The 27,233-nt window shown below is 34.9% G+C and overlaps 1 protein-coding gene across 1 annotated transcript in view; it reads left to right on the forward strand.

Annotated features, from left to right (window-relative positions):
• The window catches only part of KLHL1 (kelch like family member 1), a 396,571-nt gene that overhangs the window by 333,336 nt on the left and 36,002 nt on the right, over positions 1 to 27,233 (forward strand). The window contains exon 8 of the mRNA XM_059144513.1: positions 14,855 to 15,017. Within this exon, the coding sequence (XP_059000496.1) occupies positions 14,855 to 15,017 (163 nt within the window). The remainder of the gene's footprint in view (positions 1 to 14,854; positions 15,018 to 27,233) is intronic.

Below are 27,233 nucleotides of genomic sequence, written 5' to 3' on the forward strand. Positions count from 1 at the left end.
AAAATGTGTAAGACAGGTTGCTGAAGCAGTTTTAATTTGTAAATGTGTAAAATTTGAGTGTAAATCATGTATAACGTGTTTTTCCTCACTATCCTGCTGGTACACAAAATTATCTACATGTTAAAGAAAAAAGAATCCAGATTATGAATTAGTTAGAAAAGTTTCTGCTTCAAGCAAATAACTCTAGGTTAAGCCTGAAACATAAAACAAACAGAATAATGGATAACATACTTGATTTCATTTCCAAAATTACCTCTTAAAATAATTTTGTCATTAATCAATGTAGCAATAACTAACTAAAACTAGATATAGGCATACCTATTCTATTTCCTGTTTCTTTTCTGAAAGTTGGAGAAAAATCTGACAATAATATCATTGTCCCTTTCATATGAATGGTATATAGCAGAGAAACAACATTTTCCATTGTCAATTGTCAACCTAAACACATAACCAAAATGGCAATAGTGTTCGGCTGATTTTTCAAAAAATTAATATAAATTAACATTGTTACTACTGCATCACTTGGTGACAGCTTGTTTGCGGGAAAGGTGTGGATCGATTTGTGTAAGTACTTCAGGGTCCTTTTGAAGAATAGGATGGAGATCTTCCAGGTCCAAGGTAAATGTAAACTGTTGATTATTTTCAACAAGGAATTTCTATTCAAAGTCCAAGGCAGGGAAAAGTCTTGAAGCCCCAGCTTAAAACTCCCTGAGAGACCAAGGTAAACTTGATGATGGAACAGCTGAAGCAAAATGCCTAAGGTTTGAGAGGGGGGGAATGCCTTGTGACTCCTTCATTCTATTTTGTGTATATATACATATAATTGTATCTTTTGCATTAAGTGCTATCAAACCATGTATGATTAGCAGCTTTTCTTTTCTGACTTAATGTGGGCAAGTGTAAGTGCATAAAGAATGGCCTCTTCCTTTAAGTATATCATTTAAATTTTAAGTCTTTAATTTCACCATACTACCTCAGTCGGCTCAGGCTGCCAAAACAAAATACCATTTTCTTGGAGGTTTGAAAAACACAAATGTGGGGCACCTGGGTGACTCAGTGGGTTAAAGCCTCTGCCTTCGGCTCAGGTCATGATCTCAGGGTCCTGGGACCAAGCCCTCAATCAGACTCTCTGCTCAGCAGGGAGCCTGCTTCCTCCTCTCTCTCTGCCTGCTTCTCTGCCTACTTGTGATCTCTGTCAAATAAACAAATAGATAAATCTTAAAAAAAAAAAAAGAAAGAAAGAAAGAAAGAAAAACAGAAATGTATTTCTCACAGTTCAAGAAATTGGGAGTCTGAGGTGAGCATGCCTGCATGGTCGGGTTCAGCTGCCGGCTCGCCGTCTTCCTGGCTTGCAAGATGGCTGCCTTCTTGCTGTTGTCTCCCCATGACTTAGAGACAGCTGTTCTCTCCTTTCTTCTTGAGAGTCACCAGTCTCATCGTAACCACCTTGCCCTCATGGCAGCATCTTACTCTGATCATCTCCCAAAGTCTTCATCTCCAAATACCAATACCATTGGGGGTGATGAATGCATCTGTGATAATGTCTTCTTCCTCATGCCTAATCTAGGCAATTTTTGCTATCCCAATTTTTAAAATCAGGTACACAAATATCAAAATATTTGAGCAATCTGTTCAAAGACAAAGCATTGGACCCTAACTATAATACTTAACGTTGGTTTGTTTTCTCTTTCATTAATTCCAACTATTTTATTTTTATTAATGATGTCTCCCTAGTGGAATCTGTTTAGCTTTTTAACTTGAAAATATATTAAATTTTACTTTTTATCTCCGAAAGTTGTATATTTTCCACTTAAATAAGCTATACTTTATACTAATCAATTAAACCAAGTTAATTTGTTCAGTTCTTCAAACATTGTTGTATTTTTTACTATATCCTTCTAAGACTAAGAGATACATATTTAAATCTCACACTATAATTGTATTTTTTCTCATTTCTGTCATTACTAATAGATTTTACATTATGAATTTAGTTATGTCTTTTGATCCAAAAGGGTTTTTCTTGTGGGAACTTTGAAATCAATTCTGTATAAGTTGTATATAAATTTAGCCATATCATATTTCCCCATGTATCCTTGTGTGAAATTAATGTTAATACAAATTTTTGTTCACAAAGCATTGGACCCTAACTATAATACTTAACGTTGGTTTGTTTTCTCTTTCATTAATTCCAACTATTTTATTTTTATTAATGATGTCTCCCTAGTGGAATCTGTTTAGCTTTTTAACTTGAAAATATATTAAATTTTACTTTTTATCTCCGAAAGTTGTATATTTTCCACTTAAATAAGCTATACTTTATACTAATCAATTAAACCAAGTTAATTTGTTCAGTTCTTCAAACATTGTTGTATTAACCAAATTAACTTGGTTTAATTGATTAGTATAAAGTATAGCTTATTTAAGTGGAAAATATACAATTTTCGGAGATAAAAAGTAAAATTTAATATATTTTCAAGTTTGCCCATTCTTTCTTTTTTTTCTTTTTTTTTTGCTAATCAATTTGTTTTCCATTTTCATCACTTTATATATGTGCTTATTGGAAATATCATGTGACTGATTTTTGTTAGCCTAATCTGAAAATCTCTTTTTTATTTCAAAATTTTATTTTATTTCACAATTGTATTTTATTTAAAAAAACAAGTCTTTTCGTGGTTGGTGTTGAGGCTAAGATCAAGGCGAAGACTGACCTTCTTTCTCCTCCTCCTCCTCCTCCTCCTCTTGCTTCCCCTCCTTCCCCTCTCAGCCTCCTCCTCCTTCTTCTTGTCTTAATATGTTCCCTCTCACCCATCCTGTATTTCCATTGATTTAGAAGATGTTATTTAGAAGATGCTCTCTACTCTTGTTAATTGGAGGTTTTAATTTATTATTATATGTTCTTTTAATCAGAAGTATTTGACTCCCAGGCGCCTGGGTGGCTCAGTGGGTTAAGCCGCTGCCTTCGGCTCAGGTCATGATCTCAGGGTCCTGGGATCGAGTCCCGCATCGGGCTCTCTGCTCAGCAGGGAGCCTGCTTCCCTTCCTCTCTCTCTACCTGCCTCTCCGTCTGCTTGTGATTTTTCTCTGTCAAATAAATAAATAAAATCTTTAAAAAAAAAAAAAAGAAGTATTTGACTCCCATATTTTAGATCAAATATTTTTTAGCAAGACAACTTTTTCTAAATAAAATACTTTATTGCTCCTGTAATTCCTCACCCAATTCCAACAAAGTAAAATATTTAGAAGCTCAGGAGTTTTACAAAGATATGTCCAAGTGTGAATTTTTGTTTTCTCATTAATCCTATCTGGAACTCAAGAATGTTCCAATCTATGTATCAAGATTTTTTTCTTCAGTTCTGGAAATTTTTCTTCTAGCATATGAAAAATTATAACACTTACATGTCCCCTTTTATTTCAAGGGACTGCTATTATTCACATATTTATCCTTCTGGATTTTTTTTTCTAGTCTATTTTATTTCAGGTCCCCATCTATTTATATATTTATTCTATGCCTTAAGCTATTTCTTCCTCAATATTTCTCAAGGCCACTCATTTGGATCTCAATATAATTCTGCCCAAATACATTTCCATAACTGTTTAGTAGAAAATAGATATTTTAAACATATATATTATACATATATATAACATATATATATTATTTATATATATATAAATATATAATATATATATTTTAAAACACTTTTTAAAATCACCATTAATTTTCTTTTCTGGTTGCAAATTAATTCCCTTAGAGTTTCCCTTCTTTTAAACAATTTGGCAGTTCTGCAATTCTATTTAGATGAGAAGGCTTATAGATTAGTCTAGTTTTCCTCTCTGACAGTTGGGCTAGAGTTGGTGTCTTTTTTCCCTTGTGGCAACAATTCTCAGTGCTGGCTCCATATTCAAATTATCTTGGCAGCTTTTAAATTATGGATGCTGGGCCTCAACTCAAGCAAATTTTACCACAACCCTTCTAGGTAGAGCTTATGCAAATACATATATAGATAGATAATATATTTTATATATTAATATATAATTATAATTTCAACATATTATGTATCTTTAAAATACATATTTATATATATTTTTTAACTTTTCCTTGATTAATCTAAGAACTACTATTTATAAGGTCATTGTGTCTCAGGTTTAGGTGACTGGAGTGCCCTAATTGATGGAATTCTTACAGACCGTGAGAAAGGCAACTTGCATTCAAACCTCATGGGGTCTGTTGTGAAGAAGCAGTGAAACCATCAGTTCTCTGTAATGGCTTCTGGACAGGCAGAGGGTCCCTGTTCTGCAGTCTTCATACTGTCCCAACTTAAGAAGACTGAAGCCATCTGTTCTACACATTTTTGGCTTCTTAGGAAGCCAAAGTCAAGGAAATCCAAAAAGTCATTTAAAACAAATGTCAGCCTTCTCTTTAGGGATCAATGTCTACGATGCCAACTTTTTTGCTGGATTTGCTCTTTGATGATTCTTACCAGTGGACTCTAGTGTGTCTCCCAGAAACTTATCCAGCCCACATTGTGGAAGCTCAACAATCTTACAGCCTTACTTCTACCCTGTAGCCTGAGCATCTCATCACCTATTTACCTCCCAGAAGCAAAAACTTAGAGTTGGAAGTAAAAAAGAGAATTTTGTTAAGTAACCATAGTCCAAAAACATTTCCCTTTACAAAATTAACTTCCAAATAAGGCTTGACTTAGATACAAATATATTTAGGCTAGCATTGGTGAAATATTTCACCTTGATTTGTTTTTCATACTTCCACATTATACCTAGAATCTCCTGAAAATTGATATTCTCTACCAGGACTATCACTTTGACAGTAGACTTCAACATTTAAAACACAGGTACAAAATACAAAAATAATAACTCAGCTCTGAAATGTTTGCCATCTATACTATGAGATTTAAAATAAAATGCTAATTATTGCTTAGAACAATCCAAAGAGAAGAGCTCATATCCCTAATTTAAAGATTAACAAAGTGAGAGTCAAAGAGGTTAAAGGATTTTCACAAAATCACAGAGCTAATAAATGATTAAGCTTAATACAAACAACCTTCAAAATGTATGATCTTTCTTCTACCAACATGCTTCATTGTCATTTAACATGAAAGCAGTCATTTCCCCAACTTTATTTAATTTATCAGTTGTTGAAACATAATCAATGAGGTATAATCAATAGGCTATACATAAAAGTGAGACAAGATAATCCCAATGAAAGAATTGCATGAAATGATTTAGGAAATTAATTATTTCCACAGTGCTGTTCTTTTACATTACTCTTCAAAGCAATACAAATATAGAACATCTTTACTAATTGGTATCCATCATATTTTAAGTACATAATAGTAGAATATAATTAAAATAGGAAATGCATATAATGGTACTTCATAAGTAATCTGGATATTATGTATTTATAAGATATTTAGTATACATATTGTGTCTCAGAACGAGGATTTATTTTTTTTTATTTTTATTTTTTTTTAAAGATTTTATTTATTTATTTGACAGAGAGAGATCACAAGTAGGCAGAGAGGCAGGCAGAGAGAGAGAGAGGAGGAAACAGGCTTCCTGCTGAGCAGAGAGCCCGATGCGGGACTCGATCCCAGGACCCTGAGATCATGACCTGAGCCGAAGGCAGCGGCTTAACCCACTGAGCCACCCAGGCACCCAGAACGAGGATTTAAATAACGTTTAGCAGAATCATGGGTAAAGGAGGGACAGAATCTTACTAAAAGCATGGGAAATCTTACAGAACGCTTCCTATTTGCATTAGATCTGAAAGGAACAGAATTTCATCCGACGAGCTGAGGTACAGAATGTTAAAGTTCGGGAAACATATGGGTATGATAATACATCAAATGATAAGGGATTTGGGAATGCAATGAAATTAAGCCTGGACTGGTGGAATGAGGCCAGGCGATGGAGAGTCACTGTGCAACAGCCGAGTCCATAAGACAAGTGTATTAGCAAGAAAGCGCCTGAGCATGTTGGTGTTAGCATGATTTTTCAGGGGGGCACTGTGAAGAAGACAAGACTGCAATATGAAAGGCTGCTGGTGCACACTGGCAGTGTTATATTAGGTGCTCTGGGGAGCACATGTATAAAACACAGACCCTGTTGTTAGAGAGTTTACAGTCCATTTGGGAATGCAAGACATTAACATTCAGAAAGTAGACAACAGTGGAAATTTTCATAGTACACCAAATTTGTGAATTCGTTCATTTGCCAAAATGTTTTGAACTTTAAGTATGTGTTAGGTGTTAACACATAACCAGGCAGGTGTTAGGTTAAGCCTGTATATTAAGCCTGGGTATGTCCCTGTCCCTTGTCAAATTATAAACAAATGAGGAAAGAAGTATATTGGCACTTTATGTAATTTGGATTATACATATTTGTTTTTATGTTCATTACTAACATCCTGTGTGTCACTATATATCTTTGAGAATAGTTACAAGCACCCTGGGAGAAACTGGTTGTCCTGAAAATTACATCGAGTCTCATTTATTTTTTAATCATCCTATCATTCGTTAAAGAAGAGCAGCTAAAGGGTATCATCCCGGAACATTTATTTTTTAGTATTTCTACGTCATTAAGGAAAGTGAGCTTGAAACCTCAAGATGCTGATATTGTCATACACAATAAAATGTATTGTGTGTGTTTCGGTCAACCCTGGCTGTGATGCAGTAGAGAGCAATATTTGAGTCGGACAATTGCTCAGATATTAACATCACCAACTGAATTTATGATCTCTTTGCCAAGGGTCGGATAGGATATCTTAAATTCTCAGATTCTGTTGTGAAAAATTTCAACAAATATTCTTATTTGCCGAATGGATGGCTCTTGATTTGTCTGCCATATTGAACAATAATATCTACCCCTGGCTCTTTCAATACTTCCTTCATGATGTGTGTCCCATCTCTCTGGTTTTGTATCAACGGCCATATTTACACATTGGCATCTTCCTTACATTTATCTAGATAGTGGGAAAGATATTTTTAATGGCATTATCACTTGTCTCTGCACATAGTCCCTACAATGATCTAAAAACTGGGGTTAGAGTAATCTAATTAGAATACAATTCTAATGATGCCACTCTTCTGTATAAAAGCCCTCCTCAGAGCCTCACATAAAATCAATACTTTTTAAACTGCCTACTATATCCTGCTTGCCCCCATCCCACATTTTCTTTTTTCAACTCTATCTACAACTTTTTTTCTTTTAACAACAGCATTAGTTTGGGTTCACTAAGCATCAGATGTCAATAATGCATGGGATTGGCCATTCAAGAGGTTTATTGGAGAAAATAGCCTTGAAAAATCCAGAGGGTGAAACAGATTTCAGACCATCATGTTTGACCTATCTTCTGTGAAGGAAATAGGGGAGGAAGGAGTATGGGAATTGGGTAGAAAGAGCCTCAGACTGCAACCCTATTCCAAAAACAGTTTGGCCAGCCCCAGAGAGACTCCCACAGGCAGATCTTTGATACAGAGAGCCCCATGTGTTGCGGGAATGGGCCCGTGTTAGCACCTTCACCATACACAATCCCTGTCTGGGAATGGTTGGAAAGAAGTGTGGCCTCTGTGGATGCGGTCAATCATCAATTATAGGTGGGCACATTTTTATGGTTGGCTTAACAACTGATTAAAGTTGCCATTCAGAGCCTGCTTTTTACTTCTGTGTTATGCTCAAGTGACTCCCTTCTCTTACAATGTCTTGCATCTGTGTTTGTGAAAATTATAGCTAACTTTAAACCACAGTTCACTTGCCTCATCTTCTGTGATATCGTCTCTAATCACCCCGTTACAACCTACTGCCTCTATAACACTTTCCTGTATTACCTCAATTGTAATTTTTGCCTTAAAAGCCAACAGTGCCTCGCTACAAGGGAAGCTGGCATTTAGAAGGATAGCACTTCAAAATCTATTGTGATTGCCTATTTTTGGGTGTGTACGACATTGCTACTTTCGACAATGACAAAGTATTACATGAAATCATCCCAATGATTTTCATAAGAGGAAACATATATTTGTTGAGAAAATATTTAGAGAGGGTACTTTTTGTGAAAGGTTTTCAATCAGTATTTTATTTTATTTATTTTTTAAAAATATTTATTTATTTATTTGATAGACAGAGATCACAAGTAGGCAGAGAGGCAGGCAGAGAGAGAGGGGGAAGCAGGCTCCCTGCTGAGCAGAGAGCCCGATGTGGGGCTCAATCCCAGGACCCTGAGATCATGACCTGAGCTGAAGGCAGAGGCTTAAACCACTGAGCCACCCAGGCACCCCTCAATCAGTATTTTAAACGGCCTACAAGGAAACAAACATAGATGGAGTTCTCAGTAATAGTAACAGGGTAGAATAGTGGAGTCTATTTAAGACTTTAACTGATTCTTCACAAGCCTTCTCCACATCCCCACTGTGATATTATAGACTAATATTTGATGAGAAGACTTAGGGTCTTGATACATTGCTACCATATTCTTCATCACACTGAATGCTTACATAAGGCTAACTATTTACCATATACTTTTCTAAGTGCTTTGCATGTATTATTCCATTCAGTCCTTGAAGCAACCCTGTGGGTTAGGTACCTTCTCATACCAATGTGATGTGATGTACCATCACATTGTACAAATCAGGAAACTGAGGTACAAGAGGCTAAGTAACATTTCTAAATCACATGACAGGGATGTATTTTCATTTCATTTCTTTCTTTTTCTTTTTCTTTCTTTATCTCCCCCCACCCCACCCCGAACAGACAGAATGTGTTGATGGAATGGATGAAGAATTGATATTAGGAAAAGGATCCAATCAATACATCTTCATTTGAAAATATTTCCTGAGTCTTTCATTTTTTTCTTCTATTAACTGCTACCACATCAGTATAAGACTCTCATCTGTCACATACATTATTGTGGACTCATCCATGCTCATTTCTCCACACCATATCTTATAGGGAATTTTTTGAAACATAAATGCAGTTTCATCATGTCTCTGCTTAAAAAAATTTAGTAGTTTCACATGGCTCTTAGGATTAAAAAAAAAAAAAAAAAAAGAATTCTTATTGGTGCATAGGGCCCCACATTGTGTGGTACTTTAACTCTTCAGGCTTACAGTACACCACATTGCCTGTCCCTTAACTCTCCAGTTTTCTTGCTACACAGGCCCTCTTGCAGCTCTTCAGACATACTCCTACTACCAGGTACGCCTGCATACCAATGTTCCTTCTGCCTAGAATTCCTTAACCCCCAAATGAATCCTAATATTTCACTGGGTTTTAGCTCAGTCATCACTTTTTCACTCTGGAAAAGAAGCATTCCTTTCATCCTATGGACAGGTACTAAAGGAACACTTGTTTGCAGGCTTCATTGATTTACACCTCCCCCCCCGCCCCCGCCCAGTGCACTCTGTGAGGAAATGAACTGGTAGGAGTTATACCATAAATATTGGAGATGAATGATGAAAGAATCCAAGAAATGAAAATAGCATAGTAGTAAAAGTGGATGTTGGCCGACTACTAAACTTCCATGACAACCTTGATTCTGTATGAACTCCTCACCCCCAACACACAAGCACACCACACAACATGAATGAAAGATGCTAGCAACTTATAAGGTAGACAGATTACTGGTTGGAGACATTCTGCCTAATGGTTCTAGTACTAGTTCATTTTATACTGTGGCAGTCATTATCCATCTTGACTGAGGATTCAGTCAAGTTTTCACCCTACAAAACTTGGAAATGTCTCTTTGGTTAGGCATCCTCTCAGCCCAATCATATAAGAATCTCTCTAATTCAGACATTAGTATTTTTTCAAAAGTTTCCAGATTATTTCAGTGGACAGCCAAGACTGACAATCACAGTCTCAGATAAGGAAAGAATGGATACAATACACCAGTACAAAGTGTGTTTTCTTGGCAGATCAAGGAAAAATAAAAATGTATCTTAAGCCTACAGGATTTTGTAGGATTGCATGAAAAATATCCCTATACAACATAGTCCATTTTGCCCTGCCTATGATCAACATTTAAAAATCATATATTAGCCTGTTAGTATTTTACATCATAATTATATAAGAAAGCATTTGTATATACTTTATATTATATTATATGCATATATAATATTGGGTAAATTCTCACAAAGACTATATATATATCCACACATACATATATCATACATATACATAAATATGTATATGCATTTATATTTAATATCACTGAGAAAATTTTGTAATGTATATAAAATATTTATAATTTTATTTCCCTATTTCTCCATTTCCAGTTATGTATGTTGTTTTCATTTAATTTTTTGCACAGAACAAAAATCCCTAAATGAACTATTATTTAAGGATTCATTGTTTCTTAAGTAAAACTATTTGATAATACTAGAATTAAATCACCCTAATCGTTAGTTATAAGTATTTACTAGGTGCTACTATATCCTTGATGGTGATTTTTAAAAACAGCTTAGAAAAGAATATTAAAACAATAATAATTAGTAATGTTATAGTAATTTATTGGGCACAATTATTACACCAAAAGAAATTTAAATGTATTATTATTCACTTAAAATAAATATTCTCTATATAGACAAAAGGAAATCTCATTTTTTACAAGCAAATGCTTTTCCAGTTATGTAATTAATGGTAAAAATGCAATAATAAAGCAATATTAAGAACTGGCTTTATGTTATCACAATTTTTAATTAAAATGTAGTATCTTTAATTTGGAAAAATTTAGAGCTTCAGATAAATTTAATAATACTTTAAATGGATGATATTAATAGGTGTAGAGAAGAGTAATAATTTCTTTTTCAGGAGAACAAATTAAGTGTCTGGTTGTATTGATAGAGAAGTAGTAAAATAAATATTTTGAGGTAAATTATGTGAGTAAAATTAAATTTTTCTTTTATTTTATTCTTAAAATACTCATTTATTTATTTTTAGAGAGAGATAGAGTGATTATGAATGGGGGAGGGGTAGAAAGAGAAGGACAAGGAGACTTCGCACTGAGCACAGAGCCTAATACCAGGCTGTATCCTAGACCCTTGATCATGACCTGAGACAAAAAAAAAAAGCATTTAACTCTTTTAGATGCTTAACTGATTGAGCCAGCCAGGTAACCTATATGGGAGAATTTTAATAAATATTTTACAGCAGAAGTCTTAAGGGGAATAATATGTGCAATACCTATAGTGTAAAATATATAAATAATTATGCATTTTGAAAAAGTACAATTTGGTAATATAAAGCATTAAGAAGACATTTTGAAATCCTTTATCAGAAGTAATCATGCAATTACAAAGCTTGAGATGTTCAAAAAATATTTCAATTAAATTACTATTTTTTTTAGTGCAGGCTTAATAGTTTTATTGAACAAAGCACAGAAAAATATTTTTACACTATTAACCTTGCTTTATTGAATCTGTAAGATATTTTTGGCAAATAAACATAAGGAAGAAATTGAATGTATCACTCCAATTTTGAAATTATTCTGGTCTCTCTTCATCAAATCTGCAAAAAATATGCAAATTACATTGTAAGGCATCCAGAGTTCATAAATCTGTGGCATTTTATATATGTTTCACTGTAGGACTGAAACATATTCATAAAGTCAAATAATCTCAAATAGTAAAAAAAAAATCATAGATCAATGAGTTTTGTAGGCTATTTGATTAAGTAGTTATCAGGTTATATTACAACTTGTAATACTCCAGAACGTACTTTGAAAGTGAACAATAAACTCCATCTTTCCAAATCCAATAGAAATTTATTTGTATTTGGTCAGAAATATGCAAGTGGATGATTACCCCATTCCCCCTATAAATACTCTCCACTCTTAGATTTCAGATACTGAAAGTTTCTGGCTTTCCTTCCACCTGTCTGGTCATTTCTTCTCTCTTTCATCCTCTTTTCTTTTAATTGATATTGAAGCTACTCAGGGCTAGATTCTGGTCTCTGTTACCTTCTCTCGTAATACTATTTACTTAACTGACCTTTATCTGATTCTATGCTTTTAAATGCCATGTCATTGCTGGTATGTCCAAAAGTTAAATATGTATACTTGAACTGAGTTGAACTCTTGACATGTATATTAAGCAGCCTTTTTAAATGCTCCACCTAGATGTCTGATAGTCTCCTCAAACATGGTATCTTCAAAATATAGTTCTCAAATTTTTCAATCAATTTATCTATCTGTGAATTGTCCTTTTTACTCATTACTCAGATCCAATCCATTAGCATGTTCTAGCAATAAATCTCCAGAGCCATAATAAATCTCTACTATAATAAATTTCTACTTCTCTGTATTTACTCTTTAACCTACTAGTTAAAGCCACCATCTTCTCCTTTTTAGATAATTGCAATTTCCTCCTAATCATCTCTCTACTGCCACCTAAACTGACTCCAATTCATTTGCTACAACACAACCAAAATAAAAATCATGGTGATCATACATCTCACAGATAAACACTTCAGTGATTTCCCTCTGTCCTTAGAATAAAATTCAAATTCATTAGATTTGTGATAATCATCTGGCCCTTTCTGATAGATATATCTTTAAAAACTTTATTGATGTTTAAAGTTTATCTTGATATAATTAATTATTGAGACACGTGAATGATTATACATATGTCTACAAAAAGTCCATAAGATATATCCATATCCTTTGGAAATTGCCCCCAAATATTTAACACTTATTCATCCTTTCTGAGCCCTATCTTTTACTTTGAGCTATCTAGAGAAAAATCAACATCCAAAGTCTATGCCCTTCGATTTTGGCAATCACTAAGTCAGAACCCTATACTTCACATGGATATCTATTACTGGTGTGTGTACAATAGCATCCCTAAGTTAAATATATGTATCTGAGCCATTTGATACTCTAATACAGTATCCTCTGTTAAATTATAAAATATGTATGAAGGACTTGCTTACTGTGAATAATGTACTTAGTCTATTTTAGTTACGTATTCGTTGACCAGTACATATAAACTCAGCACAGGAATGGATTTTGTTTCCCTTGTTAACCTCTGTGTTTTTGGCCCCGTGTGGTACTAAGAACAATTCCTGACACATGACAGACATTCAAAACAATGAGTAAATGGATGAATGAACACGGGGTCATTTATTTTCAGGTTTGTGTTGAAAGACAATTCTCCATGGGTCTCTAACATTTTTGCACAACTTTCAAGCAAGGCACCAACTGCCCAAAAGGATGTTAATATGATAGAGTTCCTCTTTCCTAAGTGAAAGACAGGCATGCTTAAACATGTGAAGATAATGTCTCCTTCTGTAGAAATAGGCATGTACATTTATTGCTCATTGAAAATTATTTCCTTTCTCGTAATACAATCCACTTCATGTTCAAGTTCCAACTGACCCTTGTCAAACAAAAAATGCATTAGACAAATTTAACAAGCCAGGAAGACTATTCAAGGCTATTGCAACATGGAAGAGAGGCCAGAACTGCGGCTGAACTCAACCTCACCAAAACAAAATGGAGTTTTTCTTAAGAGCTCTGGTAGGAACAGGGGATTATAGACAATCTGTGTTTGCTAATTGGCCTTATCCAAAGGTAAGGCAAATTTTCTATCTTCCTGACAAGTTTTACAACCTGAACCAAGGTACCGACTGAAGTTAGGCTCTCAATATCTTTCTTGATGCTTACATTTCAAAGAAATAATTCCCAGGTCTTTGAGGAAAAAGTCCTGGGTTGTAACATGAGCAGGAGGCATTTTTAAAAGATTTCCATCTAGAAAGGACAGAGAAATAACGTGCAATTACACATTTTCTAAAATAAATGCTCTAAGGAAAATGAGGTCGGGGCCCTAGAAGCAAGAAGAATCCTGTCTAAATTTTGGTCAAGCTGAGGAAATGTTAGGGTCGTTTTGGTCATCCTCTTTGGGTCACCCTATTGGAATCAGGGCTTGATGAGCAAGCGAAAAAAAAAAAAAAAAAAAAGGAAAAAGAAAAAAAGATGATACTATTGCAGGTGGTACAAGTAATGAACTACCTTTCCCCTCTGACCCAGAGTCTCATGTTTTCTACCAATATCCATAAATTTATGGCAGTCTAACTCTGCAGCTGGCAAGTAAGGTAAAATCTCAGACTCTTCAAAGCCCTTGACAATCAGACTTTGAACTTGGGAGGAAATTTCATCAGAATTTCTCTATATATAATGAAATCATTTCAGCCAATATTAACATGATACTTAAATATTTAGCAAATGTTAGCATTTAAGAAAATTCATCTGTAAAGAAGTGGGTATACTGGAAAAGCAATATATATGAGTGTGTGTGTGTGTGTGTGTGTATAATCATGTATAATTGCTTCTATTGATGACTCGATATTAATTTAATTACCTATGTTTAGTGATCTCAGTTTATAAAATGAAATGCATCATAACCTTTAGTTAACTTTATCATGAAGTTACTAAGAAGCCAAAACACAGAAAATCCTACCCTGAATTTCAAATTGATAATACTACATTGCTTTAATGTAACATTGCTTAAAGTAATAAACTACTTTAAGCTGGAGTGTAGAAATGCTCTTCAAAAGTAGAGGCACAATATGTGTCATCTCTGATTTTTAGAATTTACTTCTTCTTATGGACATAAATAAGGAAAATCATTTTTTTTTATAAAGCATCTAGATCATATTAATTTTTGGTTCTAAATTTTTGCCACTTTAACAAATGGTATGATTAATAGTAAATAGTTTCTACCCCACTGCTATTGGGTGATGGCTAGAGCTTACTCTGAATTGCACCACAGTTTTTGCTATTAATCTGATTTTTTAAATCTCACTGAGAAACAGTCAATCCATTCAGTTTCCATTTCTCCTGTTTTAGGTGTAACAGTACTTGAAGGTCCTATTTATGCTGTGGGAGGCCATGATGGCTGGAGTTATCTGAATACAGTGGAGAGGTGGGACCCCCAGAGTCAGCAATGGACATTTGTAGCCAGTATGTCCATTGCCCGAAGCACAGTTGGTGTGGCAGCATTGAATGGCAAGTGAGTAGATTTTTCTTCTTTTATCTGAGTAAGTATCCTTTGAGTAAGTATCCTTTTTAAAATAAATTTTAGTAAGCTGACTCAATAAAAAGCTCTTCAAATATTTTAAGATTGCCATTTTTTTCTTTAATTCAGTCTTCATGGATAACTGATGAATCAAGACTGCGTATTTTTCTGGTTGTTTCACCATGTAAAAGAGAAACTAAAACTCCCCATTAATTGCCAGTTAAAGCAGCATCGAATATATTTCATGAAAATTATTTCCACTGGAGATCTGCATATTTACATACTTTATGGTAAAATTATCTGAGGAGCATTCAAAATGCTACTAAATGTTTGGTGCCTAATATGTATTTTTTGTGTGATTATACTAGTGTGTCCACTTTCCACCATTTCCATTTCTATCATCCTAAATCAAGAATTTTTCATTTTAATATTGTTGTAATTTGGAGCCAAATAATCCTTTACTGGAGGTGAGGCTCTGTGCTGTGCACGGCAGGATGTTCAGCAGAATTCTGGGCTTCTAGCCACTAGATACCATCTCTGTCTCTATTCCAGTATGACAGACAGACATTGAGTCATATCCTATAGGGATGACAAAATACACTCCGTCTTACTCCCATGAGAACCTCCTCCCCTAAACAAAGTTAGTAACACATCGGTCCTGAACAACTGCCAATGTTTCCACTCTGGTTTCCCTACTTCTCTTTCTCCTACCATCCATTTGCTAAAGCAGTCAGAACAATTGTTTTACAAATATAGATCAAAGGTCATTTCTCTTCAAGGTCTTCTCTTTGCAAACCAAATAGAGAGCCTATCTTCACCAAAAGAGATCCACTGGATCTTGCCCGCGCCTGTTCCACTTTTTTCTTTCCTCTCTGCATCAGCCTCAAATATGGCAAGTTCTACCCCCTCAGTCCCTTTGCATTTGCAGTTGGCATTGAAACCATCCATTTTGGCAGTTTTATTGAGACCTCTCAGAAACCATCAGCACCAGCAGACTGGCCCCTTCTCCCGAGACCTCAGGGTTCTAGTGTAAGGTCCCTCTTTCATGTCACAGACACCAACTCTTGCTAAACAGTGGCCCAGTAGCAGAGGTATGGGCTTCAACAACACAAGTTCCTCCTCCAAACTTCAAAATCTTAATTATTATAATCTGTTCTTTTTGTTCCTCAGTACTTGGGGTGGGAGTTATTTCCTTTAGTTGATATATTTATGATATAGGATTGGTAGGAACACTATCCCAGACAAAGAAAAACTGCTAGATGGATGATCTCAATGCCAACTGAGTGGTTTCAATAAGGCTCATTTTTGTAAGTGTTAAAAACCACCAAGTGGATACAAAAAGAAAGGATGAGGTGATTCTCTTAGGAACATGAAAAAAAACATAAAGGAGCAAGACTCTTCTCCTAGGGGAGACCTAGCCCATAGTCTTTTCATTCCTTTCTTGCATGAATTACTGCCAAAATGGAACCAGGTGACAAATCAGAAAAATGGCTTGCAGAATTGCAAGCCCAACATCGAAAAGTACAGCATAGAAGAGATAATGTGAAAGAATGTGTGGACAGATTAATAACTGAAATATACATCATGAAATTCAAGATGTTGTTCACCTGGGTGGTTCAGTTGGTTAAGCGTCTGCCTTCAACTCAGGTCATGATCCCAGGATCCTGGGATCCAGCCTCACATCAGGTTCCCTGCTCAGTGGGGGGTCTGCTTCTCTCTCTCCCTCTGCCTGCCACTCCCCCTGCTTGTATTCTCTTTCTCTCTCAATCTGTCAAATAAATAAAATCTTTTAAAAAATTTCAAAATGTATGCTTTTTGAAATGTATGCTTAAAAAAAAAAAAGAAATTCAAGAAAATGCTTACCAGGGTACAATCTGATGGCTACTTTTCTTTAACTTAATACTTGGAGATTCATTTTAATAAACTCAACTAGGTCTTTCATTTACTTAGGAAAGTTTTTATGTATTGAGAATTTTTAAAAAATTGTTCCCCTTCCCATTAGTATGCGTTCATGTTGGTGATTCTGTGTGTGTTCCACAGTCATAAATTCCTTTTCTCTCTAGTAATTTTCTTTACCACTTAACCTGGGATTTTTTTTTTTTTCTATATCGCAAATCCAATCATTGCCATTTTGTTTATGGACTTTATTATCTCCAATGCAGACTTAAGTTTTTTGTATTTTAAATTTCCTTATCTGATAACCCTGACACCTTTCTTTCCTATCTACTTCATATCCATCTACTTCAATTGAGTGTGCTGTCTTATCTTATCTTTAAAAATTCTTGTATCATGAAGTGTAATATTTTCTTAAATTGTTTTTGGAACACAATTTACGTAGTTTTCCTAGAAATCACAAGTCATAAAATACACATTTTTTTAAAAAGTATCAATTGCTTAAGTAGTAAGATGATCTTATGTTATGAAAAGACTCTTCTTACCTGTGCTCTGTTGTTCTTTGTTTTGTTTTCTATGTACTCCTTGTGATTTGTCCTGTGACGAGCCATTAAGTCTTAATTTCTCTCATGGTCAGTATGTTTAATTGTTCTCAAAATCCTACTCTCAAATATTTTGTTTGAAGTTTAATTAACGTCCATACCCACTAACGTTTCATATTAGATGAGAAAGGAAAGATGGAGCCGAATCATGGAAAGGCAAAGCAAATTGCTACCTGTCAATTCAGTTTCTTTCTTTTTTTCTTTTTTTTTTTTTGGTAAGCTACATTTCTGTAGCATAGTTATATGTATCAAACTTTCTAAATCTCTACTAGTATTGTCTTCAGTATCAAATAATATCTATACACATTCCTGTTGGATTCTTTTTGGGTACAGTTAAGAAAAATCGAGAGTCCTATTATCACTGATGCTTTGGAAAACCATTGTGTAGGAGAGTGAAAAGAGTTAAAATTATATGCATCTCTTCAATGCACAGTGGTAGAGTGCTATGTAAAAAGTGGTCAGAGGTGCTCTTCAATAGCTTCCTAGTTATATGGAAATTTGTCAGAAGAGGAAATTGAAGCTTAGCTCCTCCTTCCATCTCATCTCATTTGAAAATTATCTAAAGGAAATTTCTTACAATTGTTTCTATGTGAATTAGATACATCCCATTCCCCACTCCTCTCAACAGATTCTTAAAAATTCTGTTACAAAAATATATATATATAAATATATAATATATAATATTTAATTGCTATTAAAAGGTATAACAGAATTTTATATGTATATAAATATATATAACATATATAAATATATATAAAATATATTTAAATAATTTATAATTTATATAAATTATATTATTTATATATATAAATAATTATATATAATTTATATAAATAAATGTATAATTTAGATAAATAATTATATATAATTTATATAAATTAAATTATAATTTATATAAATAAATATATAAATATATATATAATATATTTATATACATATAAAATTCTGTTACACCTTTTAATAGCAGTCATAGGAGATGTTTTTTCATTTGTGTTAATATGGTCATTTTACTCAATAGAGAATATGTATTATTAATATCATTTTCTTGGGGCGCCTGGGTGGCTCAGTGGGTTAAAGCCTCTGCCTTCGGCTCAGGTCATGATCCCAGGGTGCTGGGATCCAGCTCCACATCCGGCTCTCTGCTCAGCAGGGAGCCTGTTTCCTCCTGTCTCTCTACCTGCCTCTCTGCCTACTTGTGATCTCTGTCTGTGAAATAAATAAATAAAATCTTTTAAAAAATCATTTTCTCCTATATTTACCATTTCTTTTAAAAGAACTATTTTTCTTTAAGCATTACAATATTTTTACTTAAAAAGCACTTATTTTGGAAAGAGTAAAATTTCACATTACTCAACATTAAATATTTTTTTTTAAATCTTTCTTGCAAGCAAATCTATTCACAAATAGTAAAACTTACCATAATGAAATGAATACTTTTCTTGGATGCTAATGTTCATAATTCCTGTGTGAGAAAGCATAGGTCTTTTTTGCCTTTTTGCTTTTCCTGATATTTATTTATGAGAAATAGTCCATTAGTTTATTAGTGACTTTTCCTTACCACTTATATTTGATGCTAATGGATTCATTCCTTGCATTCTTTAGAAAATATATATCTCATTGATAGAGCAAATCTGTTCAACAGGGATGACAAATATCTACTCCTTTATTATCTTATTCATTTGCTGCATTATTCTGTTATGTATTCTGTAACATACATGCACCTCTCTCTATTAAAGTTTTAATACATTGCTTATCTTATTCTAGATCCCTAATAATTACCTTACATTATAGCTTTGTGAACTTTCCTAATACTTTACTTTGAAATATCTTAATATATGTGTACTTTGTTACAAATCTTCTCCAAACTCAATCAGAAAAGGGTGGGATAAAAATCTAGCAAATCAGATATTAAATGGACAGTTTTATACACATATACACATTATAACATAGTTGTTATAACTAAATTATCTTTCCACTTTCTTCTAATGCACCCTTCAAGTTGGTTTTTAAATTAGCTATCCACGGAATTCATTATTTGGATTGTTTTTCTTGTCCTTGTATTTTCTGGTCAGCTAGGTTATGTAATATCTTAAGAAATCCTCTTTTACTCTAATACCATTATTCATAACCAATATCACAGTGGGATAGCATTTAATCTTAGTTTTTATTCTCGAAATTGTCACAATTTAATTGAGTACATTTTTTTCCAAATTTAAGCCTATTCTATAAAAATGTTTTAAATGATTTAAGTTTCAAACAGTCTTTTTCCTTTAAAATCAAAATAGTATAGCTCTCTTTTGAATATCTCTTTTTTTCTCCTGTGTGTGATTTAATGACCTCAAAATTCTGTGGTTTGATGACTATCTATTAATGTCTAGTTGCTTTTCCTGTTTTACTCAGAGAGAAACATAATTACTAGAAAGTGACCTTTCACGTTCTGACCCGTAGCAGAAAATTGTTTCAACATCACCTTCTGACAGTTGTTTATCTTTTTCTCATCTCTACTGACAGGATTTTTTCCTCTTGTTTGCTTTCACATCTCACTAATGTGTCATGGTAACCTGACTGTTGCCTCTCTAAAGATTGTTTTGAATAATTCTCCCAATTAAGACAAATAAAAGCCAGTGAACAGCCCTCTTAAATTTAGATTCTTTATGACTCCATTTGTTATAGAAAAATAAGAAATTGGTTCCTGAGTCACCTGAGTGGCTCAGTGGATTAAGTCTGCCTTTGGCTCAGGTCATGATCCCAAGGTCCTGGGATGGAAGCCCTGCCTCAAGCTCTCTGCTCAGTGGGGAGCCTGTTTCTCCCTTTCCCTCTGCCTCTTCCCTCCCTCATGCTCTCTCTCTCTCCAATAAATAAGTAAAATCTTGGGGCACCTGGGTGGCTCAGTGTTAAGCCGTTGCCTTCGGCTCAGGTCATGATCTCAGGGTCCTGGGATGGAGTCCCTCATCGGGCACTCTGATCAGTGGGGAGCCTGCTTCCTCCTCTCTCTCTCTCTCTGCCTGCCGCTATGCCTACTTGTGATCTTTCTCTGTCAAATAAATAATGGAATCTTAAAAAAAAATAAGTAAAATCTTAAAAAAAAGAAAATAAATTGGTTCTTGGCTTAAAATTTGAGTCTATTCTGATAAATTCAAGGGCAAAAATTGTATCAATTTCATGAAACATTTTGGTTTAGTCTCCCAATAAGACAGAGTAAGGTAAGTGGTAGATACGTCATCTTACAGCAGCACAGCCAACAGACTTACTTGATAAATGGAAAAAACACAACGAAACAATGGGTAGACATTGTGCTGTGGTGATTGGCCATACAAAACCTTAGAATCCCCAGCTCTCTGTACCAGTGATTCTTTCTGCTTTTTCTTTGCTTTCTGCTTGGTTCTTTCAAACTTTGTAGCTAATAGGTCATTCTGTGTGCGTCTCTTTATTTCCTGAGTTAGTTCAAAAAGCAGATACTGATACTGCCTAAGCACATCCATAAATTGGCTTGAATTTTAATAAATGTATGTGACAGACTCTTGAGAACCTCCAAAACAGACAAAAAAAGCAGGGTTTGCTTCATGATTCACCATGGCTAAACTGAGTCCGCTTATGCATTCAAAACCTCATGTTAATAATACTCATGGGGCAGTTGCAATTTCTGTGCAGCCTGAAGCTTATACAGCTTGAAGAATCATAAGAGGAATCAATGTCTGTTGTTTTCTCCAGTATGTCCCAATATCTGGCACAGTAATTTAAGCCTTAGGGCCTGTCATTTGCAAGGTGCCTTTCAAGAAAGAGCTTATTTTTTTATTCAAACTTTGATATTCTTTTTCTTAAAGATAGAAACCCAAATTGTATAACCTTTTTTATGAAAAGCAATTTGTATTAAAATTGTATTATCTTAGAGTCATGCATAAGGAAAAAACAAACAAACAAACAAACGCATGTTTGCTGAGTCCCACTTGGGACTAGTAATATACTCTGGAAGTTCATCATTTTTCTCCTGGGGTAGGAGATATATATATGTGTGTGTGTGTGTGTGTGTACGTATATATATGTGTATATGTATATATATGTGTGTGTGTGTATATATATGTTTATACATACACACACACACACACACACATATACATATAGGACTTGATTGATTTAACAGATTTCCAGAAAGTGGAGGAGCAATGTATTGAAAAGCAACAATTTGTGTCAAGTCTCCAAGTGTGAAAAGCAAAGGAGGAAAAGTTAAGTTTGACTGTAACATGAGAGACAGTGGCCCCAAGGACTGGATAGAAAGGCCCCGGAATATACAACAATTTAGCTAAGGTAAAGATGTTATAAAAAAGTCAGAAAGGACAGTGATGTGGTTGCATTTTAATTTTATAAGGATCACTCTGGCCGAAGAATAATTGATAACTTTTTGAGGAAACTATAAAATTATTGGAGTCTCCTCACACTAGTAGACTGGATATAATGTATCCAGAGAGTTCAACGGGGCTATTTGATAAACCATGCCTCAGAACTAGAATGCAGAGCAACAGCAGACAATTCATTTGGGCTCCCTATTGAGCATGGCCACTGCCAGATTCTCCTCAGTCTGGAATTCAGTATCTTTTAGGATTGAGACTTTCTCCAGTCTCTGCTCTTCCCAACTGCCTTAGAGTCATCCTATGTCCCAGTCATACTGAATCGCTCAGATCACTGGAACACGGTAACATGGTCCAAACGATTGTTTCATTTCACAGACTGATCTCTCTCCTTCCATTTCTTTTTCATTGTTATTTTCTCAATAAAATGTGGCTATGCATTGCTCACTATCCACTTAAATTTTCTCCTCAGATTTGCACCTGATCTGTGGATACCTCTGAAATCTTTCCAAAGTGACACAACTTCAGCCTAACACAACTCTGGTTCTCTATGAGCATTAAATGTCATCTGGAAAGGGCAATATTAAAAGGATTCATTTTATTACACTTGAGAACAATAATGTCAGGAAGTATTAAAAATACATTAAGATTTTCTTTTACCTAAATAAAATGTAAATGATACTGTTATATATTATTTTCCACTATCTGAAGCCTAGTTTAATCTGTACCATTCCATCAACCATTTTTTTTTTAACTTCACCCATTTAAAATTAATCTTTCCTTCATTTGTGACACCAAGACACATGATTAATACTTTTCTCTGCCTTTCGTCAAAATTTTAATTTAGAGGGTGCCTGGGTGGCTCAGTTGGTTAAAGCCTCTGCCTTGGCTCAGGTCATGATGTCATGATCCTGGGGTCGTGGGATCGAGCCCCCATCAGGCTCTCTGCTCAGCAAGGAGCGTGCTTTTCCCTCTCTCTCTCTGCCTGCCTCTCTGCCTACTTGTGATCTCTGTCTGTCAAATAAATAAATAAAATCTTTAAAAAAATTTATTTCAGGGGAACATAGATGTTTTTTCTTTGAGATAGTCCATAGATGAATCACCCTTTTTAAAGAATTGGAAACCAATACTTGATTCATTAAAAATAAACACACACACACACAAACAAACTAAATATGTACAAACATGTACTGGCCACTGTGATATATTAAAAAAAAAAAAAAAGATAAAGCAAATCTGCCCTCAGAGAGCTTACATTATATTAGAGGAAAACTGGAAACATCAAAGGAAGGAAATGCAGACTCGTAATAGGTATAGTGTGGGAGCTGGCAAGGAAACATGGGGATGGAGGGATGAAGGTAGTAGAGACCATTTCTACCAGGTGTTAGGTTAGTGAATTCAACCAAGTTTTGGAGTGTGTTAAACGACCTAACTCAATATGCATGTTTACAAGTAGAGGTTTCTTTAGAAAGAATAAGCACATACTAATAAATAAAAGTACGTATTTGCTATCAGATTTCCCCACGCAACCTTGCTTACGAGCCATGTTACAACGTCAGCAACTCTCAGACTGCATTTGCCACATTTCACAGCGAACAGGAACAAGAGCAGTCATATAACCCGTGGTAAGCTTACTGAAATTATTTTTTCTTAGATTTTATTTATTTATTTATTTGAGAGAGAGAAAGTGAGCAAGTGAGAGAGAGACAGCACAAGCAGGGGGAGAAGCAGACTCCCCACTGAGCAGGGAGCCCAACACCTGGGCTTGAGCCCAGGACCCTGGGATCATGACCTGAGCCAAAGGCAGATGCTTAACCCACTGAGCCACCCAGACGGCCCTTAAGCTTACTGAAATTCTGCTCACCGTACAGTCAGATACCCTAACAAGAACCTCTCAAGAAAAAGTTCACTGAAGGACAGATGCTGTAGTATTCTGATAGCAGCACGCTCTCAGAATCAGACTAAAGAGTTCTCCTGTCAATTAAGAAACACAGAATCAAACTGAGTTCTGGATCCAGGGAATTGCTTCAAAGGTTTTATCTAGTAAGGGTTGTGGAATTCTTATATTTTTATTACACAAGGGAAAGGATATCTGAACATATTTTTGGAGTAACAATATATTGAGTGAAAATTGTATTTAATTCCAAAGACTTCAAATATGGAGGCAATGATCTACGAAGCAATTTCTATAGCCAGGAAACTGGTAACCAAGTGGTTAACAGAACTCCTCTCAATTGCATATTATTAAGAGAAGCTATAATATTTTACCCAGACTTTCTGCCTTTAAATTTCCTTAACATCCTTCAGAAGGGTAGTTTTGAGACTTGCCCTCCTGTCTCCTTGTTTGGCTGCCTCTAGAATAAAGCCTTGCTTTGCTGCATATGCCATGTCTTGGTGACTACTGCATACCTGGCAGAAGAACTTGGGTTCAGTTACAATCTTGGTAAGCCAGGCAGGAGCTCTTTGCTGTGGTTTGTAAGTCCCCAGCCACTAACAGGAGTCTGGTGTTAAGTCTCAAAAGCAGCCTAGACCCTTTGTCCTATGGACCATCCTGGGGTGGGGGTAGGGGTGGGGTTGTGCCATCTCTACTGTGGCAAGGATGTGGTTTGAGTTTCAGTTTGGACAGACATCCCTTGGTGAGTATTTCCCGTGCAACCAGAGGTGAGTTCACTTCTTTCTCCTGTTTAGTTTGGCTTCGATTCTTTCACTTATTTGGTTGCCTCCAAATACAGGGCTTTGGTTCTCTTGGCCTCCTTTTCTTGCTTAAGAAAAGGCTATCTAGGAAACCATTTGGTTCAGCAGGCGAAGTTCTGACTTTTAGGGAGGAACCAGTGCTCACGGAGGTGCTGGGTTTCATTTGGTTTATTTACTGCTGTGGCTTATGATAAAAACAGCCTTGTTCTCACTGGAGAATGGGGAATGACCTCTTGATTCCCTCATGCAGCTCTCTGTCCAAAACTAGAAAATATTTTTTTTTTTTGTTTTGTTTTGTTTTCAATGCTGGCCACAATATTTATTAGACTCCAGAGAAAAAATGGCCAATGAATAGATCCATAAATCGTAATTAGATTTGTGTGATAAAAGGGAGATATTGAAAAGTGGACCTTTAACACGTTGTTTGCATCTTGTTTGTATACTTGTATGTGTTTCCATGCATATCGTAAATGTGAGGTATCTTTTCTATCTCTGGATGGCCTTTCTAAAGTTAATTTGTAAAAGAGCTCTACTTAGTCAATTCAAAGGTAAGCACTTTTAAAAATGGGGCATTCTAAAACTCAAAGATTGAAACTTGTTTTGCAAGTTCACATGATCTCGGAAGATATTTAGTATTAAAGCTAAATTAAGGTTGTTTTAATTAAAATGGACATGTCTTTAGAATTATCATTACATATGAAATTTTTACTGCCTCTGTTTACTGAAAGTCAAGTAAGTTCATGTTATCTCCCTTGCAAAATCTGTCAGAAAAGAAAAAAAAATGAGGTTTGTCTAATGTCTCATGAAGTTGTATGAGTAATCTAAGAATAAACAGATGTAAGTAATTTTTATAAATGTAACTGAATACTGGAAATACTAAGGGAAACAGCCATTTAGGCAAGGGAAATGAGACTGGTTATTTAAAGATGGTAAACTTGGGACAAAATCTGTCCTAATATAAAAAGGAGAGCTGTAGATGGTTTGTGAGAAGGGACTCTTTGGAAAGGAATTTTATATGCAGTACAGACTGACTAAGATTATGTAAATCAGTTTATTAGGGAAGAGAAGGAAGTGTAAGAGAGCAAGATGGGGCAGAAGTTGAGCAGTGACACAGTATCAACAGAAGCCTAACTAGTTCTCTAAGGAGCTCCAAAAGTTGGATTACCCTTCAGAACGCTCCTAAATTCAGGCAAAAGGGCTGGGATTTTATAACAGTCCAAGCATGTGACCACCTGTGCAGAGAGTATGCCCTTGGCAAGGCAGCTGTCTTCAGTCCAGGCGATCCCTGATGGCCTCTGAGAGTTGAGGACTATTGGCAGCATTCTTACAACTGAGAGTCCTTCATTCCTGACAGAGATTCTGGTCAGCACATCAGAGCATCTATGGAAGAACTCAAATCCATGCAGTGCCCTGGATATCCTTGTCTCAATAAGTATATATCAACATGGGAGATGACAAGAAGGAATAAAGAAGGGACAGCATACATTTAAAAAACAAATTCCTCTTGATGGAATAAAGGAGTTTTAATATCATAAATACACTAGTATAAAACTGGAATTTGGTTTTCCTATTAAATTGAGTTTCCTTATATTATTGGTCTAAACTGTAAACAAAGGTTTTTCTTTAATCTGCCTAGAAAATGTGTTTCTATATTTCTGTCTTTATTAAGCCATTGGTTATTTAAAGTTGAATCTTTTCAATATTAAAAGAGCTTAAGTTTTTTGCTTTTTGTTTTTAACAACTATGTAACCCTCTGCATTTGTCTTTAGAATCTCTTTCTGCCACCTTGGCTAAATAGATCATCATTAAGTTCTGTGATGATCTGTAATCTAATTTAAGCACGTGCTTTAAAACCTCATGATATTTCACAAACTTCCCAAAATTCAACTTCTAAATGAAGTATTTTGTACTAAGCTTATTTTGGGGGGACATCAAATTACATGGGAAGCACTGCCAAATGAGTGATGATAATCCTTCTTAAGTTTTATTTTATGGTTGAATGCTATAACTCTTCTAGAAATTATACAGAATCCCTAAGGTTTTAAAAGATTCTGGTATAACTATTATCACTTGCAATTTTAACTATTAAAGTGTTGTAAGCTACAGAATTCCACTGTAATGACAAATACAGGTCTCTGTTACCTTTAAGATCACAAAACTAAAGTAAGAATTTCTAGAACTAAAGGAAAATCTGTATTCACAGAGACTCTTGTTTAGAACATTGCTGGTTTTCTACTGTTTGCTCTTCCAGATTTAAGGCTATCTATGACTTACAGATATTTGGAAAATATTTCTTTGTAAATAAATATAAAACGTTTATCTTTTTCATCCTATGATTCTTCCAAAATTAAAAAAAATTCTCAGTGTGTATTCTTATATTTTCATGACAATGTATTTATTCATGTAAGTTCAATAAGTCCGATCTCCTTATGACAGGACACAATTGAAAATACTAGTTATTTTAACAAGGTTTTGAGTCATCAGTCATGTTTTAGGGAGATGTTCATAGACTCAGATATGACCAGATAGTTTTAAGGAGCTAAGGCTGACTTTATGGAACCAATGACGCCCCTTAGAAAAATTGTCCTGGTACTTGTTTATAGGACTCTGAGCAGCCTTACCAGGAGAGTAAAGAAGGTTACTTCCTGGCTTATACAGGAACCTCAGGATATTTT

This window comes from Mustela lutreola, chromosome 13, assembly GCF_030435805.1.
Source record: "Mustela lutreola isolate mMusLut2 chromosome 13, mMusLut2.pri, whole genome shotgun sequence".
Classification (NCBI taxonomy): domain Eukaryota; kingdom Metazoa; phylum Chordata; class Mammalia; order Carnivora; family Mustelidae; genus Mustela; species Mustela lutreola.